This window comes from Felis catus, chromosome A1 (genome assembly GCF_018350175.1).
Source record: "Felis catus isolate Fca126 chromosome A1, F.catus_Fca126_mat1.0, whole genome shotgun sequence".
NCBI lineage: Eukaryota > Metazoa > Chordata > Mammalia > Carnivora > Felidae > Felis > Felis catus.
Genome location: NC_058368.1, coordinates 24069120 through 24083916, shown reverse-complemented (window position 1 = coordinate 24083916; position 14797 = coordinate 24069120). Strand labels below are relative to the sequence as shown.

The following is a 14797-nucleotide window of genomic DNA, read 5'->3' as shown; positions in this document are numbered from 1 at the left end:
GTGTGTGTATATATATAATATACATATATGTGAATATATATACAAACATACATGTATGTGTATATATCTTTGTGTATGTATATAGATATATGTACATACACAATGCAATATTACAGGAAATTGAAAAGAATGAAATTTTACCTTTTGCAACAATATGAATGATGCTGGAGTGTCTTATGCTAAGCAAAATTAGAGAAAGACAAGTATCATATGACTTCACTCCTATGTGGAATTTAAGGTAAAAAACAGATGAACTTAAACAAAAAAACAGATGAACTTAAAGGAAGGGAAGCAAAAATCTAAAAACAGGGAGGGACAAAACACAAGAGCATCATAAACACAGAGAACAAACAGGGTTGCTGGAGATGTTTTGAGTGAGATAATGTGCTAAGTGGGCAAAGAGCATTAAGGAGAACACTTGCTGGGATGAACCTTGAATGTTATATGTAGGGGATGAATTACTGGATTCTACTCCTGAAATCTTTATTGCACTATAAGGTAACTAACTTGGATGGAAATTAAAAAGAATTACTGTTGTTGCATACGACTGAAGTTATTTAAAGCATGATGACTGTTCTATGTATTTGGCTGGCTGGAATTGTTTGGAACATAGCATTAACCAAGAAAGAACTCACTGAAAATTAAAGCTAACATAGGTTTGTTTATTTGGGCTGTTAGAATTGCAACTTGGGAGACAGATTCAGGTAGAAACCTAACTCATGTTCTGAGAAAGACATTGTATGTGTGCATGTGTGTGTACAGAATTATATAGGCAGAAGGCTACAAGTGTGGTTCTCAGGTCTGTCCTCTATAGGAAACAGGGATTGAAGCTAGGTTAAACTGGGATTCATTGAGTTACTATTCAAATGAGGAGTTGAAACTTGTTAAATTGCATTGATTCCTTTTGACTTGAATAATGCCAGTGATCCAGGCCTCAGGGTGTGGAGGCAGTTTAGTGCTGACTGAGGGCTTCCAGCTGATGGAAAGGTTTACAAAATAAGTTTATAGTTTCTCCAATGAGGACATGCATAAATTCCTCCTCCCTATGGCCTTCCAACTTTATTTTGAAAAGCGACCCTCGTAACTAGGTTTGTTTGGTCACGCCATTTTGAAATTGCCTTTTACCTTAGCTTGACTGTGCTGATGACATTGGGCTAACTCTAATTTTCAGAAGGTGAGCGAGCCAGGCAGTATAGGAACCATCAACCATCTCTACCTTCCATATTAGCTCTTGTGGGACAACATATGTGGGCAAAGCTGGTGTTCAAAGGTATTTGGAGCTCTTAGAGGACCTGTCCCATTCGTCTCCCACTTGAAATCTAGTGTGCATAAAGCAAGCTGCTTTAAGCAGGCAGTACAAACCCAGATACAGGAGAATGAGAAGTCACTATAAGCAGTTTGAGGTGTCACTCATTAGATTATAAAATACCTGAGATCAGACTGTTCCCCCTCTCCCCCCCCCACCCAGTTCTTACACTGTGTACACTTTCATTAGATATTTGATGAACTGATGCCCAAATTAATTCATGCCAGACAGCACCAAGCCCTAGGAAGCCCTGCCTGGAAAGGAAGGCTATCAAAGTTTTGTGGACCATTGTAAAGAACTAGGGTGTGGCCACTTTAAGATCTCATTTCCTGTTAACAGTAAAGACAAAAGGAGGGTGGGTAATGATAGAGAAATGTCACTAAAAATCTGTGAGATTAATTCTTCATTATAATGACAGTGATATTAGGAGGATATGCTCTGGTTGGACGTCATATAATTGCAATCTGTTACTAGATAGAATGTGGCCCTTATCAAATTTAGGAAACTAGAAGTAGGATCACTTCATGTAGCTTAAAATAGGTAGTTTTTAAGACAGCAGCTAATGAATTTCTGGAAATCATTTAAGAGGTAATATGGTCAAAAATAAAGATTTAGGCAAATGTTTAGAAAATGATTGATAATTTTCAAGGAAAATTAAGTCCATTGGAAACATATTCTGTACTGTTTGGAGATGATTGAGTTCAAAATGAGTTTACCCCCCTCAAAAAACTCAATGTAACTTTATGCCTAAAGAAATTAGAAAAAGAGCAAATCCCAAGGTGAGTAGAAGAAAGTAAATAGAGATCAGGGCAGAAAATAATTGACATAGAGACTTAAGAAAAAAAACAAAACAAAAAAAACACAAAAAAAATAGAACGAGGAAACCAGGATATGTTTTTTTTTTTTTTCAACGTTTATTTGTTTTTGGGACAGAGAGAGACAGAGCATGAACGGGGGAGGGGCAGAGAGAGAGGGAGACACAGAATGGGAAACAGGCTCCAGGCTCTGAGCCATCAGCCCAGAGCCCGACGCGGGGCTCGAACTCACGGACCGCGAGATCGTGACCTGGCTGAAGTCGGACGCTTAACCGACTGCGCCACCCAGGCGCCCCTACCAGGTTATGTTTTAAAAACTTTTTTGCTTTATTTTTGTGAGAGAGACAGAGTATTGGGGGTGTAGGGGCAGAGAATGTGGGAGGCACAGAATCTGAAGCAGGCTCCAGGTTCACAACTGTGAGCACAGAGCCTGACACAGGGCTTGGTCCCACATACTGTGAGATCATGACCTGAGTGGGAGATGACCTGAGTCAAAGTCAGATGCTCAACCGACTGAGCCACCCAGGCACCCCAGGCATATGGTTCTTCAAACAGATGAAATTGACAAATCCTGGGAGGGCAAACTATAAGAGACTCTTTAATACAGAGAACAAACAGAGAGGGTTGGTGTAGGGGAGGTGGGTGTGGGGATGGGCTAAATGGGTGGTGAGCATTAAGGAGGGTAGTTGTTACGATGAGAATTGGGTGTTTTATGTAAGTGATGAATCACTAAACTCTCCTGAAACCATTATTAAACTATATGTTAACTCACTTGGATTTAAATAAAATTAAAAAAAAAATTGACAAACACTTAGCCAGATACATCAAGAAAAAGAGGGCTCAAATCAGTAGAGAAGTAAAAACTAATACCACAGAAATGCAAAGGATTATAAAAGAATACCATGAAAAACTGCATGCCAACAAACTGGACAATCTAGAAGGGATAAATTCTTAGAAACATAATCTTACAAAACTGAACCATGAAGAAATAGAAAATCAGAACAGACTGATGACATGTAACAAAGCTTAATTGGTAATTGAAAAAAATTCCAAAAAATAAAAGTCCAGGACCAGATGGATTCACAAGTATATTCTACCACATATTTAAAGAGTTGATAACTATACTCCTCAAACTATTCCAAAAAATGTAAGAGGAAGGGAAGCTTCCAAATGAATTCAATGAGGCCAGCGTTACCCTGTTAGTGAAAGCAGGCAAAGACACCACAAACAACACACAGACAAAAAACCAACTAAGGCCAGTATCCTTGATGAACACAAATGGAAAAAACCTCAACAAAATAATAGCAAACCACATATAACAGTAGGTTAAAAAGATTATTCACCAGGACCAGGCACAGGATGCAAGAATGTTTCAGTGTTTGCAAATCAATCAGTATCCTACACCACCATCAACAAAAGGAAAGATAAAAATCACATAATTATCTCAATAGATGCAGAAATAGCATTTAAGATTCAACATTCATTCATGATAAAAAAACCCAACAAAATGGAATTAGAACATACTTTAACATAATAAAGTCTATATATGAAAACCTAAAACTCAAAACCTTCTCAGTGGTGCACAACTGACAGATGTCCCTCTAAGGTTAGAAATAAGACAAGGACGTCCTGTCTTAGCAATTTCATTCAACATAGTACTGGAAGTCCTAACCACAGCAATCAGACAAAAAAAAAAAAAAAAAAGAAATGAGGCTTCCATATTGTTAAAGAAAAAGTTAAACTAATTATTTGTAGATAATATGATATTAAACCTAGAAAATGCTAAAGACTTAAGCAAAAAACTATAAATAGTAAATGAATTTAATAAAGTTGCAGGATACAAAATTGTTATAAATTCGTATTGTTTCTAACATTAAAAATGAAGTCACAGAAAGAAATTGCACCAAAAAGAATAAAATACCTAGGAAGAAAGTTGGGTGAAAGATCTTACTCTGAGAACAATAAAATGCTGATGAAGGAAATCAAAGATGACCTAAATTAGGTATTCCATGCTCATGGATTAGAAGAATATTGCCATATTCTCAAACGTTTGAGTAAAACGTCCATATTACTCAAAGCAATCTACAGATTCAGTGCAATCCCTACCAAAGTAACAGCATTTTTCATAAAACTAGAACAAATAATCCTAAAATTTGTATAGAACCGTAGAAGACCACAGATAGCCCAAGCAATCCTGAGAAAGAAAAGCAAAGCTTTTCCAATTTCCAAGCGATTCCAAATTTCAAGACGTCCTACAAAGCCATAGTAATCAAAACCATATGGTACTGGCACAGAAATAAGCATACCGATCAGTGGAACAGAACAGAGACCCTAGAAATAAAATCACATTTATATCATTAATCTATGCCAGAAAAAAGAAAGAAAATAAAATGCGGGAAAGACCATCTTTTCAATAAATGGTGCTGTGAAAACTGGACGGCTACATGTAGAGTGAAACTGTACTACTTTTAACACCACACACAAGAATAATAGATTAAATATCTAAATGTGAGACCCAATACCATAAAAATCCCAGAAGGAGAAAATAGGCTGTAATTTCTCTGCCATTGACCATACCAACACTTTTTCTAGATACCTGTCATAAGGCAAGGGGAACAAAATAAAAAATAAACTCTTAGGACTACATCAAAATACAAGGTTTTGAATGGTAGAGGAAACCATCAAGAAAACACAAAGACAACCTACTGAATGGGGAGGATACTTGCAAATTATATATTCATTAAGAGGTTAATACCTAAAATATAAAGAACTTAACCCACTGAACACCAAACAATCCAATTAAAAGATGGGCAGAGGACTTGAATAGACATTTTTCCAGAGAAGACCTACACATGGCCAACAGACAAATGAAAAGATGTTCAACATCACTAATAAGAGAAATGCAAAACTACAGTGAGATATTACTTTACATCTGTTAGAATGGCTACAATCAAGATGAGAAGAAACAAATATTGGCAAGAATGTAGCATAAAAGGAACCCTTGTGCACTATTGATGGGAATATAAATTGGTGCAGCCACTGTGGAAACCAGTATCTTTAAAAAATTAAAGATACTACCTGATCTAATAATTTCAGTACTGGGTATTTACTCAGGGAAAATAAGTTAATTTGAAAAGATATGTGCACCCCTATATTAATTGCAGCATTATTTACAACAGCCAAAAGACATGGAAGCAACCTAAGTGTCCATCAACAGATGAATGGATTAGGGAAACCTGGTATTTATGCAATGGACTGTTAGCCATAAAAGAGGATGAGACTGTGCCACTTGAGACTGCACACAGGGACTTAGAACAAAAGTTCCAAACGTTTCTAAACAAGAACAAAAAGCAGAATTGACTTATAAATAGAATAAACTAACGGTTGCCAGAGGAGAAGGGGATGGTGGGTTGGGCAAAATGAGTAAAGGACAGTGGGAGATACAGGCTTCCAGCTATGGAATGAGTGCAACACAGCATAAAGAGTATAGTCAATCATATTTTAATAGTGATGTAACAGGACAGATGGTAGCTTATACTTGTAGTGAACATAGCCTAATGTATAAACTTGTCAGATCACCAGGTTGTACGCTTGAAACTAATAGAACACTATGTGTCAGTTATGCTCAAATAATACAATAAATTCCTAGTTCAGGGCTCAAGTCATGAAGCATGTGGATTAGTTGTTTCAAGCACCAGCTGTGGCATCAACATGCCTAGGTTTAATTCCAGGCTCCACTGTTACCTGTTTTGGGTAACGTGCCATAATTTTTCGTTGCCTAAGCTGCCTGGTAACCATTGTTATCACAGTAGTCCTAATTTCATAGATACCTGTTTAGGGCAGGTTGGAACGTTGTCTTGCCTAGAGTGAAGATTTTGTCGATACTAGCCTTTAAAAGTGGATGGCTTTGAGGTACGTTCTTATTTTTTTTTTAATAAAGAAATATAATGGTGGGTTGACATTTTCTCTCTCAAAATAATTTTCTGAACTAAGGAACAAAAGAAAAAACCAAACTTGGCCAGCATGAATGATGCTTTTTCTGCCCTGATTTTGTTCATGAAGCAGCTTCATCTCTCATATCAAGTAAGGAGGGTTTAAAAGTCCAACGAGGTGGTGAAAGGTCAACGTGTAGCAAATAGAAATAGAGGATGCCTAACTGAATTTAAATTTCAGATGAACAATGAATACATTTTTTTTTCACATAAGTGTGTCCCACGCAATGTTTGGAACATGCTTACTTTTAGAATTTTTTGTTGCTTATTTGAAATTCAAATTTAACTAAGCCTTCTATGTTTTATGTGGCAACATGAACACATGTGGTGCTAAAGAACCCTGGGCAGTGTGTCTTTGCAGAGTGATGAGGCAATCATGTCTTTGGGAAGCTGATTAATAACTTTTTTTTAATGTTTATTTTTGAGACAGAGCATGAGTGGGGGAGGGGCAGAGAAAGGGGGAGACACAGAATCCAAAGCAGGCTCCAGGCTCTGAGCTGTCTGCACAGAGCCAAATTTGGGGCTTGAACTCATCAACGGTGAGATCATGACCTGAGCGGAAGTCGATGCTCAAATGACTGAGCCATGAAGGCGCCCCAAGGCTGACCAAATAGAGTCCTTTTCTGTCTATTCTGAAACATACTTTATTCCTGTCCCCACCTGCATCACAAATTTAAAAAAAATTGTACACATTTAAAATACATTATATTTCATTTTGTAGTAAAGTGGGATGGACTTAAAGCTTTACGATTTCTGGAAAATTGTAATATTTAGTATGAGGAATTGGTAAGTATGTCCTAGGCAAATAGGTGGTTTATACCCTACAATTTACTGAACAGTTTAGTATAGATGAAACTCCTTTTTACATGATTTGTGGTGTTCTTCCGAGTTGTCAATGTGTGTAATATGAGTTCGTTACAATCATGCTGTTCAGAATCCTCAAACCGTGTAGAAACAGTCATGAAAGTTAACTTGAGTGTCTGAAAAGGGGCTATTATCTCTTAATGAGAAAGAAAGCCAGCACTCCAGAGAGAGACACTAGTTAAAGAAAAACTGCGGACTACACTGTCGTGGTAGTAGCATTTTGTATTTCGTTGGCAATTTTTTGAAGAAACGCTCCAATTTGGGTCAGAGTAATGGTAGGGCATATACAGATCACATGTTGTTTATATTCCCATAGTATTTCTTAACATACTGAGTTATGGCGGTGGGGGGGGGGGCGAGAAAAATAAAACAAAACTTGGTTTCAATGCTTCTACCTCAGAGTTTGAGATCCTTTCTAAAATGTATCTCTTCTCTCATTGATACTATTTGAGGGCTCCCCTTGCCGTCAGAAGAGTATCTCCCTGTCCTTCCTTGGTCTTTAGACCTTGGATCTACCGGGTTTCCAACAAGTGAACCTTTGGGCATCAAGGAAGGTCTGTGTTTGTGTTGGAAGATGCTACCTTTTTAAGTTAAAGGGAATAATTTTGTTCTTACTTCTACTTGGGCTTATTTCTGAAATCTAGCACAACACCCACAAAATGGAGAAAATAGAGTGGCTGTGAGAGAAAAAAAAAAAAAAAAAACAGCTTGGTTACAAGGTTGATGAGCTTGCTTGGGCGTGTTGTGTTAAGGGAGAACCTCTGAAATCCTCCGCCAGGATCCCAGACAAGGCTGAGGAGTTACTACAGGAATCAAGCAAGACAAAAGGGCAAATAGGAGATTTGACCTTTAAAATATTGTGCCCTTTTCCGAAGAAATGAAGCACAACCATGAAATCATAATTGACAACTTTCCCCGCCTACCACATTTTTTTTTTCTTAACAAATTCTAGGGTCACTGTGCTTAAGGGTATGTCAGAAACAATGCTGTATCACGCTGTGATCAGTGTCATGTGTCATCTCATTTTGGTGAGTCTGGGACGGAAAGGGAAGGATGGATGTGGGTAATGCCTATCTGTACTATCATAACTTGTTGTACATCTGTGGCACCAAAAAACACTTTCTTGTAGCACTGGCTCTATTTTACAGTTTTGTGGGGCTTCTTAGAATGTCAGGGATTATAATAGACCGATCAAATTGAGGAAAAACTGAGTTATTTAAAACTCAAATGTGGGCTTGTCGGATAATTTTTTTTTAATTTTTTTTTTCCTCTATCAAATTCAGGGCAGGAAACAGGAGGAAGGCAAGGCTCTGATGATAGGACTATGAGCTTGCAGTTTGGTTTCTCCTTTGATAGGACTACTGGCCAGTCTTACACTGTAATCGCTTCCAGCCTGTTTGGAGAGGAGAGCTTCTTCTCACTCCTGATGTTTCTTCCAGGGTAGATGCAGCACCAGTGGGATATCGGTCTTTGCCTGCTTCTACTTCCTCATGCAAGTTCTCTAGAGATGTGACAGTCTCAGTGGGGATTTGGCAAGGAGAACCTGGACGTAAACGTTTTCATTCCTCCTTTTCCCCCCTTTGGGAGCAAATGTGCCCACAGAGCACGTCTGCTCTTACCTTTCTGGTCAGTTTTGTTGTAAAGGTTGGGAAGCTTACAGTCACAACTTGGAAGGGGAAGTCTGTATGTTTGAGGGATTTAATAGAAGGAAACTTAGCTCCCTGTAGATACAAGCCACCTTCCCTAATCTTTTCCTTATGATAAGTGTGGTGTTCTACTTGTCTAATGATACTGCATTTTTCAGTTGGTCCTGAACCTCTGTGAGGGAGACAGGTATTACCTATTGAGCCCATCGGTGCCTCAACACAGTTGTTCAGTGCCGTTCCGTGTACCCAAAAAGCATGCCAACAGTGACATGAGACAGAGAAGGGATTCAGCCAATGAAACATCTGGCCAGCATATGAAGAAAGACTGTGAGATTTGGGGGAGTAATTCATAGAGGTGGTGAAAACATAGAGGCTACCTTCAGAGCCCAATGACCAAAAATGACATGCAGGCATCTCCTGAAAGTAAACATTCTCCTTTATAATAGACTTGGCACTAGACTGACCAATAAAAATAGCTAGTAACATTTATGACAAGGTAAGCAATTATCAATATGTATTTTTTTCCTTTTAATCCTTACCACTAGCCTATTAAGTACTATTTTTGCTCGTTGTACAGATGAGGAAACGGAAGCAGGATAAGAAACTTGTGCACGGTCACAAATAGCAACTATTGAACAGGTGGTAAATGGTGGGGCCAGGACCTACAGCAAGGAGGAGTGGCTCTCAACCACTCTTGTACCGTCCCTCATACGAACTCCACACTTGTAAGTTAGAGTTGACAAAACTGTATTTTGTAGGTCCCCTGATATTTTTTTCAAAGGATATAAAAAGTGTTCATTTAGAAAGCCAACCTGGAATGCTTGCTAAGCCCTTAATTTTTCTTCCTGAATGCTCTTTCGTATCTTGTGTCAGTGAAGGAGCTGTACGGCAAGCTCACTTCAGAGAAATTGCAAGACAATTGAAATTTGAAAGGGAAAAGCGTATCAATTTAGGGATGTTGTGGGGCAAGACAAGAAAACTGAATCGGAAAGCCATCAAACCAGGAACTGGGAATTGTGCTTAGAATGGAGACAGAGTTGAGAGAGAACCTCCCCTTCCCCACCCCCACCCAAGCAAAGAGGTTTATCACTGAGTCCTGTAGAGCAATGAGAATCAACCCAACATGTTCTTTGGAAAGAAAAAGACAACTACGTTTTGTTGCATGATGTTTCATCGGAGCAGCTTCAGAAACAGATTGAAAAATTTCTGGAGCAACAGCAGCATGGGAAAAGGATACCAGTTTCTGTGGCATGTGTGTAATATGCAGCAAAGAATTCATGGAAAACACAGCTGTCTTTTAGATCCACGTGACTAGAAAGCAAGCCTTCAAGATTTTACTACTGGGAAATTGTATGCCACTTTATGTTGCGAAAAAGTAGGTAACTTGCAGTATGAGCATTGACCTCTCCGGAGACCAGTGGATTGCAAGTTGAAGATGCAGCATTGTAGGATTAGTACTGCTAGTCTAAACACAGGGCTGATTTTGCATTGTTCAATATTTGAAACTTGGAAAATCTTGGCAAGAAATTGACGTGGAAGATACTCGTGAATTGTTAGAAGTTTGGGAAGGTGACCAGAAAGATCACAAAGGAGTCCATCTCTGCTGTAGACTTTGCTTTATGGGAGAAAGTATCTTAAAAGCTAAGATGTTCACCTCTCAAAAGAAAGCTATAACATGGATTTTATTTCTGCCATAGGGATGTTCATTATGGTTTAGGATACTATAAATGCCTTTAAACCAAAATAGAATCAAGGATAGCACAATAAAGCTAAAAGATACTTTTAAAAAGACACGCATGGGAATACACTCACTATGAACTTTTTCGTCTATGGAAATCATCATCTTTGTTGACAATGCTGGGGGTGATGATGACCTCATTGCTCAGAAATAGAAGGAAGTTAATCTCAGCATCAGGAAAATTATATCCAACTGCAGCCTGTGAAACCAAGCTGTTCAGGGAATCAGTTGAAGTCTGTAGTTGGGTGTTCAGTAGGGATTTTCCTGAAAGACAGGTGGACAGAAGAGTTTAGACTTGAATGATGGCAGATGATTAGTCTTTTGAGAAATAAAGATTTAAAAATTAGATGCTGTTTTTAAGATCAAGTGAAAGGATAATATCCATACTTCACAAATCACTGATGAGCCACAAGTAATTTTGGATAAGAGCTCAGGCGTAACTGAGGCCAAGTCAGAGTCCAGATCTCAGGTGCCCAAAGGAGTGAGGATATTTTGAAGACTTAATCTAACCCTTATCATCTTGCCCCTTAAGGAAACCTTGGCCTTGAAGAAGGAGCGTTGAGACGTATCATAACACAAGGGAATTTACATGGACATTCTTTCCACATGTTAAGTCACCTGAGGTCCTATCATGTTGGAGATGAGTGTTAGGTGTGTGGTTGAAGCAATAAGTGAGACATGATCCCACATGTGGAAGAGATAAGTGGGGTTGGGAAAAAGCAGAGCATGCTTGTGGGCAAGGTAGGAACATGGGACGGCTTGAAAACTGAGTAGGAGAAAAAGAGGTGCTGATGTAGGCCAAGTGCATAGGACAGCCCTCTCAGTCACAGTTGCCCCTTAGCTACCGGTATAGAGAAAATCTATTTGGATAAACAAGCTCATCTTACATGCAAATAAGTTCATAAAGAGTATCTTAATTTGGCTCATTCGAAAACAGATACTAAGGCAAAAATCTGTGTGCAAAGAGTTTGAGAGATAGATGTAGGGAACACTGGTAAGGGAGTGAAGAATTGACACAGAGGAGATAAATCAGTCAATAGGGAGCACATCATGATGCCGGCAACAATGGTAGGAGACTAGAAGTTAATCCATCAAGGAAACCCCAGGAAACACACAAAATACACTTGTCAGAATTCACTAACTTGAGGAGGAGGGAGCTAGGGTTTTTATACAACCAATTTCCTCGAATCATTAGTTGAAGCCTGCGAGGTGAAGATGTCAATGACCCACAGCTTCTGGCCTGATTCATACATACTTCATCCTTACTCATTCTGGGAAAACTGTAGGCACAGATAGAATGTTATGTAAGTTCCCAGGAATATGGGCAGTGAGAGCTTGTATCACTGAATCAAACATCCCCTGGGGTCCCCACCCGGTGGGCCACTGGACAACTTGATGCCTTTGGCCCTGGTGAGCCTGGGAAGCCACCCAGAGAGGTTGTGTTTTTTTTGTTGTTGTTGTTTTGCTTTTTTAACAGAAAGGTATATGTGTATCCCATCTATTCGTATTAACACTGTATTGCAGTCTATGTGCTACCTGTCTTGTTTCTGTGAAATTACGTGTAAATAATATAATACATAATATGTAATTTTTTCAAATTCATCATTAGTCATTTCCAATGGGATGTCAAACTTGAGTCCAATTGTTACTTTCTAGATAGGACTAAGAATCTTGATGGGTTTGTATGGAAGGTAGGTAATTTGAGTTGACATCCTGGAAAGAAGGCCAGAGTTTGAATTATACCTTTGCTTGTAACCCACTGCCTCATCCCCAGTCGCATCCCCAAAACTGGTGGTTGAATAGTATTGGAAAGGAGAGTTAAAACAGAGGTGGGAAGTTCATTCAAAGACAAACTTCAAAAGTTCTACCGTTTTAGTTGTGTTTTTTGAGTCTATAAACCCTACCTCTTCCTTCACTAAGGTATATATACTTGGAATTTCATAAGTGACAGCATTTGGAAAACAGGATGCTTAATAAATATTGAACAAGAACAATGAGATAATCTATATCTCCCACCATCTGCCGATTTTCACACTAGTATTCAGTTTTCTTGTTCTTATACCTCCTTTTCAATTATACTCCTTGTACCAACATAAATAATTCCTTTCACTGAAGGAAGTTATTAAGTATCTTTTTATTTTTAATCTTCTAAAAATGAATTATATAATTTCATATTCTTGGAATGATTCATTTTCCTTTTAGTTTCACTTCTGAAACCTTTTATCCCATATCATTTACTTGGGAGTGGGTGGGGGGGTGCTAATTTTATTGATTTGATTACATGTTACAATATGATAAACATAATCACAGTGATTTTTATATTGTATTAGATAGCTTCCCTTTTTTAGATATTGTATAGTATACAATGTGGTTGTTCTTGGAACTGGTGATGATACTTGGCTTTTAAAGTACCTCTCCAGGTCCTAAATCTATTCTGGTCCATGTGGTAAAGATTTCAAATGTCCAATTGTTGAATAAGTTTTATTTACCATGACATAATTTTCTTTTTCTTTTTTTTTTTTTTTTTTTTTTGCTTTGTTAAATTTTATTGCCCCTCCCTTGCCCTCAGCCTCCAGCATACTCCCTTAGAGTAGTACAGGCAAGGAAGACCTCACTATTGGGAGGAATCCCTAACACTTTTTCCAGGGCAGAATTCTGGCTAGTCCAAAAAGGGTCTTTCTTTTGAGGGTTTTTGGGAAACTAGACAGTGAAATTTTTATTAGTATCGGCGACGTTTGTTTGGAGCAAATTCAGCTCCAGGAGCTGCACGGTTGAACGCAGGAGGGGTTCCACCAATGGCCCCAATTCCTTCCATGGTAGCAGCCTGGCCAAAGCGTTCAGTTGGTGGGGTCAATACCAAGGTTCCATCTGGCATCATAGTGGCAGGTCCTGGGGGAGCTGGGGTACCAGCTGGCACTGGAGCAGGGGGCATGGCGCCTCTGTTGTTTATGCCCATAGCACCTCCCATGGCCATCTGGCCCATCCGTATTTCCTGTTCTCTCGCATCAGGGAATGTTCCCTTGAATCCTTCCTGCTGTCGCCGCATCACTTCTTCCTGTGGCTGCCACATCTCTTCTTCACGGCGCCTGCGCTCTCTTCCTCCTGCCTGAGCTCCAGTTGCTTTCGTTTTTGCACTTCTTGGTTGTGCAGCTCTTCCATCCTCCGGAGTTCTTCTTGATGCCTCATCAAATTCTGTCTCATTAACATGACTTGGTGCTCATGGCGAGCAGCCTCCATCTCCAGCTTCTCACAAGCTTCCTTGATGTTGCGGTCCACTTGGTCCTGCTGCTGCTTCTCTATCTCAATGAGTGCCTTCCAGCGCATGGCATACTCATACTCAAAGGAGCCAGGCTGTGCAAATCTGGGTGGCTGTTCTCGCTCCTTATGAAATTGCTGGTTCTTTATAACCAGCTTCTCTCGAAGTCCCTCTTCATCATCCAACTGGTCCATGGGCTCCACAGTCACAGGCCGAGGAAATGTGGTTAACAGGAAGGAGTCTTCACTGCACCTGTCCAGAGCTTTCCGAGCAGCTGGCTTCCCTGAGAATTCAACAATGCCTTTTCCTGCGGGCCTTTCTCTATCATCCATGATGACTACAGCTGTTTCCACTTGGCCAAACAGAGAAAAAGCTTCCTCCAGCAGTTCGTTAGAAACATACTGAGGAAGGTTTCGGACTGTGAGCGATGCACTATGGCAGGCAAAGCGCACCACAGCTGCTTTCCACGAAGTGGCTTGTTGTCCAGCTCTACTTTGGCAATCTCTGCTAAGGTTCGCGTTTCCAAGCGGATAAAGCCAAAGCCCTTATCCTTATGAATGAAGACTTTGCCTGCCTTCCCGTATTTCTCAAATAGTTTCCTCATCTCCTCCTCAGTGATGTCAGGAGGAAGATTGCCCACAAAGAGCCGGCTACGTTGGGTGAAGGTCTTCTCTCCTGGTTTCCTAAAATTCTTGAGGTCAATAGTCAAGCCTTCATTTTGGCTGCTGGCTTGTTGCCCATTTGCAGGTATTGGTGGCGGTGGTGGCTGTTGCTGTTGGTGGTGCTGCTGGTGGTGATGCTGATGATGCTTCCTTGGAGTATGGTTTTGCTTCTCCAAGTTAAAGGTTTTATTGCTCTGCATTTTTGCACCCCTCTACCAACTGTTCTCTCCTCAGAGTAATGGCGACGCTACATGGCCTCTACCGTCCCGAGAAAAAAAACTACCATCCCGTAATTTTCAAAAGTTTTCCTGTACCATTGAAATTCACCAGGGGCCTTTAAGACATGGGTTATTAAAATGTGCACAATAGAATTAGGACAAATCTTCAAATACCACTCCCATTTTGTGCCTGGATATCACATGCCTGACTCACTGTCATTACTTGGTATATCACTTGGCAGTAAATTCAAACTTTTGTCTTAGACTTTGGTTCTAGTGATGATGGTGCTGACAGGGATG

The 14797-nt window shown here is 39.6% G+C and overlaps 1 protein-coding gene across 1 annotated transcript; it reads right to left on the bottom strand.

Moving 5' to 3' along the window:
* Positions 1 to 12892: 12892 nt before the first annotated feature.
* Positions 12893 to 14548, bottom strand: LOC101080856 (non-POU domain-containing octamer-binding protein-like). The gene is given in 3 exon segments (XM_045052962.1): positions 12893 to 13455; positions 13458 to 14071; positions 14074 to 14548. Coding segments are annotated over 3 exon segments (1395 nt in total). The 5' UTR covers positions 14480 to 14548; the 3' UTR covers positions 12893 to 13080.
* Positions 14549 to 14797: the final 249 nt, after the last annotated feature.